Below are 4,475 nucleotides of genomic sequence, written 5' to 3'. Positions count from 1 at the left end.
AATTTAAGTAAGATATTGATATTGCAAAATTCTCAAATAGGTGTACACTAGCTATGGAAGTTGTTCAAAATTATTAAGTAATTTAATGTTAGAATACATTTGAAGACATGATTGATTTTATGGTCAAATGAGAAGAAATTAAAACATTGACATTACAAGCACAAAAACGATATACTAAAATGTTGACATTACAAACATGGCATTCACGTTAGCTTGGTCTCACAAGAATTCGGTGCTTGTCCACGAGTAACAGGTTTCATTTCATTTACAATGTTAATGTCGGGTCATTTCTTATTTAATCATAGTCACGGATAAGGGTAGTTTTACGGTACAACGAACTTAATTTAAGGTTAAGGAAAAGCGCAACCGAAAATGTTAAAAAGTCTTAATATTTTCGGTTGAACGCAACCTAAAATGTTAATGAACACAACTTAAAATGTTATTTTTTTAATATGTTCGGTTCAATCGAAAATATTATGAAGAATGTGTGCAATCGAAAATGTTATGAAGAATGTGTATAATCGAAAAAAATTAAGGAAAAGTTAATAATTTAGTTAATATTAACGAAAAATTAAGGAAAATGTTTTTTTAACATTTTTTGTTGTGCATTTCTTTAACTTAAATTAGGACGTCATTCCTTAGACATTCCTCAAGAATAAATTGAGAAATACGATCGTATCTTTAGAAAATTTCTTTTATTTTCTATTAATGATTCAATTTCGTGTCCCTTAATTTTTTTTTTTTAATTTCGTATCTCCTAAATTTCTAATATAACATCAAAGATGAGCACGCCCACGTAGTTGAGAAGTCTAAATGGTAGAATGACGCAAAATCCGGTTACATGAAGGCACGTGCTGTCTCAGGGAGATGAAGCAAATAATTTTAGTGGACCACCAATTATTTTGCCGGCCTTCTTCTTCTTCTTTTTGCAGCAGAAAAAGTATATGAGTGCGTCTGATACTGCACTTTATGCGGGTGTTTGATTCCTGGGGGGAGAAGAAGGCTTCAGTTCTTTTGAAATTATGAATCTAAGTACATCTGAAACCTAATTCTCTACCGTTTCTGGATTTTGGTGTTTTAATTTCTTTTCGTTGACGAGATCGTCTTAAATTGCCATCGGATTTATTTTGTTTGCATGGAAAAATAAATAAAACATGGTTTGTTTAGAATTATCTATGTACTGCAATTTAATCCACAAATTTGGTGGAGGCTTGAAGGTTTCTGACAAGTCTTCATCAATTTCTCATGCTACAGAGCCCTTACTAAATTGTAGGATTTCGAAGGTGACCCTATAGAAGGCTGCGTCTTCTTCTTTTATCTTCAAAAAAGATATGTATATTTAAAAGATTATAAGTGGTTAAACTACCAGAGAGGTCCCTGCACTATTGGCTCAGTAGCAAACTAATCCTACTAATATGAAAGTAAATTATGAAGTGATCAGATAAAATTTTAAAGGTATAATGGTAAAATTCACTCTCAATGTTTGTTTGAAGAGTTACTTTGATTCATATTTTTTAAGTATTTTAATCTCAACATTTTATTTTATGTTTGTTTGAATAAGTACTTAAATATATCATATTTTTCATTTAAGTATTTATAGGATTTTCTTCTTTAAAATAAGTACTTAAAATTACTATCTTTTAATTCTTATATCTAAATTATTTTTTTTGCAAAAAAGATATATTATATCGTTCTTCATTTAGATTTCTAGAAAGCGATATATTATATTGATCAAAAATATATTTTAGATATTTGGATAAAAAGAATATTTTATATATAAATCTTGAAAGAGAGAAAATAAACATGGACGTGAGAAAGGGGTGTGGCCATGTTAGAGCATCCATAATTGATTGCCAAGATTTGTAAGACATACCTATGGTTTCATAGTAATGGGGACTCCATAAACAAAATTTGATTTACATACACATCGGGAAATAAAAGGAAGGGTGACCACACCAATATCTATAAATACAACCTCCTTTTCACCTTTCCGGTTTACATCTTCATCCGCTGCTAATAATGGCCAAATATCCTCTCTGTTTATTTTGTTTCCCACGTTTTTTAAATGTAAAATGGGATATATTTATTAGATTTTTTTTATTTTATTAAAAAAATCAATCGACTTTAAGTTAGTTACAAAATTCATTATTTAAATTTTAATATTTTGAATGAAATAAATTAGATAGGATGATCATCTTCATAATAAATGTTTATACATTATAATATTTAATTTTAATTAATCGATTAATTTATTTGATATTAGCAATTATAAAAAAAAGGAACTTTAGTTTCAAATATCGTATTTACACTAATTTTAAAAAGGAAAAAGAGTAACTTTTGTCCCTATAGTAGACCCAATTTATCATTTTCGTCCCTATCGTGTTTTGAATCAATTTAGCCATCAAAGTTGTTTAATTTTCTCATTTTATACCCTACCTCTCACTTAAAACCCTAAATTGATAACCTTAAACTATAACCCAATAACCTCTAAACCCTAAACCTTAATCTCTAACTTAGAACCATTGATTTAGGGTTTTAAGTGAGAGATGGGATATAAAATGACACAACTGAGCAATTTCGAGGGTTAATTTGATACGAAAATACGATATAAAAAAATACTAAATTAAGTCTATTATAAGAATAAAAATACCCTTTTTGCGTTTAAAAATATTACAATATTTTAGTTTCTTCTTCCTGGTCTTTTAATTTGTCCCCTCATCACTAACCAAAAATCTCAATCAACATATAGTTTTTCAGTTAATTGAGGAAATAATGTCGGTAACTAACAATCCGCACACTGAATTATAGGTTCTTCGTGTCCTGTCATTATCAATATCTAACAATCTCATGTAAAAAAGATATCTTCAAAAAGCTTCATTGATTTTTCATTATACAATCCTTACATAGACTCAAAACAGTCCATATCTCATTATACAATAAATGAGACGAGACAAATCATGATCTATTTAAGATCGAACTGATTAAACTTCGATAAATACTTGACTCAAATAGACTCGACTCGAGTTTTTAATGAATCGAAACGAGTTACTTGACACTCAACTGAAAAAGCTCACGAGCAACTTGAAAAATATATATTAAAATTTCATTTTTAAAAAAAATATTAAATCACTAATAATATTAATATTTATGTGTTGATTTTTAATATATATATATATATATATAATATAAGGTTTTCATGTACTTAAAGTTTAGATTTGAGTTTGAGTTAAAGCTTTAATAGAGTTAAGTTTAAGACTTTTTTTTTTATTTCAATCTTCAATTCATCGTTTCGAGTTTGAGTTGAGCTGGAAAATTTTAGGCTCGTGAGTTTTCGAGTCGAGTTTCATTTTAGAGTTTTCGAGTAAGTCGAGCTCGACTCGGCTCGTTTACAGCCCTAGTCTTGATCAATGTTATATCCTTTTCAATTTTCCTTTGTAAAATTGATTTTAGTTCCGTACAGTTAAGTCTTTGGAAGAATATTTTTAGGCATGTCGCAACCGTCTTTCCGTTGGGCCCGGAATTGGGCTTCGACTTGGAAAATGTGGTTAGAGTCGCCACCGACCACTTTAAAACGAACTTAGGTGGGTCGGACACCATCTTACCTGATCTGCGTTTTACCAGAAATGTGTCGGGTTCGGGAGTCGGTTACGGTTAAGGAAGGATTAGCACTCTTGAACCGCCCTTTCGGTACCAATTAATTTATCGGTTGTCTTTATTGCGAAAAATTGAAAAGTAAAATTAAAATTTAAAGCATTCGATTCAAATTACTTACCTTTGATTAGTTGAAATTCTCGCAAAAAATAAAAAAATGTTAGATAAAAATAATAAATAAATAAATCCAAAAACAAATTATTAAATGTGAAATGAATAAAAAATTAAAAAAAGAACTTGGAAATAAAAAGAATACCACTTTGTGCAAGTGGTGACAGCACATTAATAAAGGATTTACACGTGGGACCCTCCACATCCCCCATAGCTCCTCTTCGTAGCTTTTCTGCATGCTTTTGTAAAAGCTAAAGTGTGTTATTTTCTTTATTTCTTCTCTTATGCAAAGCTCTCTCGTCTTGTCCGATTCGTCGCCTATCACCAGGATGAATTTCAACGTTGTTGCAAGTCCGACTGAGTTCCACCATGAATGAGTATATCTCACTGCTGTTGTAATTGTGGCTGGCCGCGAACTCGACCACCACGAGCTTGTTTTTAGCCGTTTTAAGAGCTTCATCGAACTCTTCTATGCTGTGGACCTGATTTACGCTCTCATCGCTCGGAGCTTTCCTTGTCCCTGGTGTAGTTGTAGCCTTGGTGATGAATCGTGGGGGTTTGCTTCTTTCGAGTGATTTTGTTGAAAATGGTCTCGACTTTGAAACAAAAGGTGGCAGAAAGGAACTATGGGAGCTAATACAAGTGGCTTTTGGGATGAAATGAAGATCGGTGCATGGTGGCTTAGTTAAGAAATTTGTAATTGCTGCAGCCAT

General features: G+C 31.1%; 1 protein-coding gene across 1 annotated transcript; it reads right to left on the bottom strand.

Moving 5' to 3' along the window:
• Positions 1–4,013: 4,013 nt before the first annotated feature.
• On the bottom strand, positions 4,014–4,475 carry LOC120207481 (thioredoxin-like protein CDSP32, chloroplastic). Its single transcript, XM_039206937.1, has one exon. The coding sequence runs from the start codon at positions 4,473–4,475 to the stop codon at positions 4,014–4,016; it is 462 nt and encodes a 153-aa protein (XP_039062868.1).

This window comes from Hibiscus syriacus, unplaced genomic scaffold (assembly GCF_006381635.1).
Source record: "Hibiscus syriacus cultivar Baekdansim isolate YM2019G1 unplaced genomic scaffold, ASM638163v2 tig00014862_pilon, whole genome shotgun sequence".
Lineage (NCBI taxonomy): Eukaryota > Viridiplantae > Streptophyta > Magnoliopsida > Malvales > Malvaceae > Hibiscus > Hibiscus syriacus.
The sequence above is the reverse complement of the archived record's forward strand: the minus strand, read 5'-3'. Positions and strand labels throughout refer to the sequence as shown.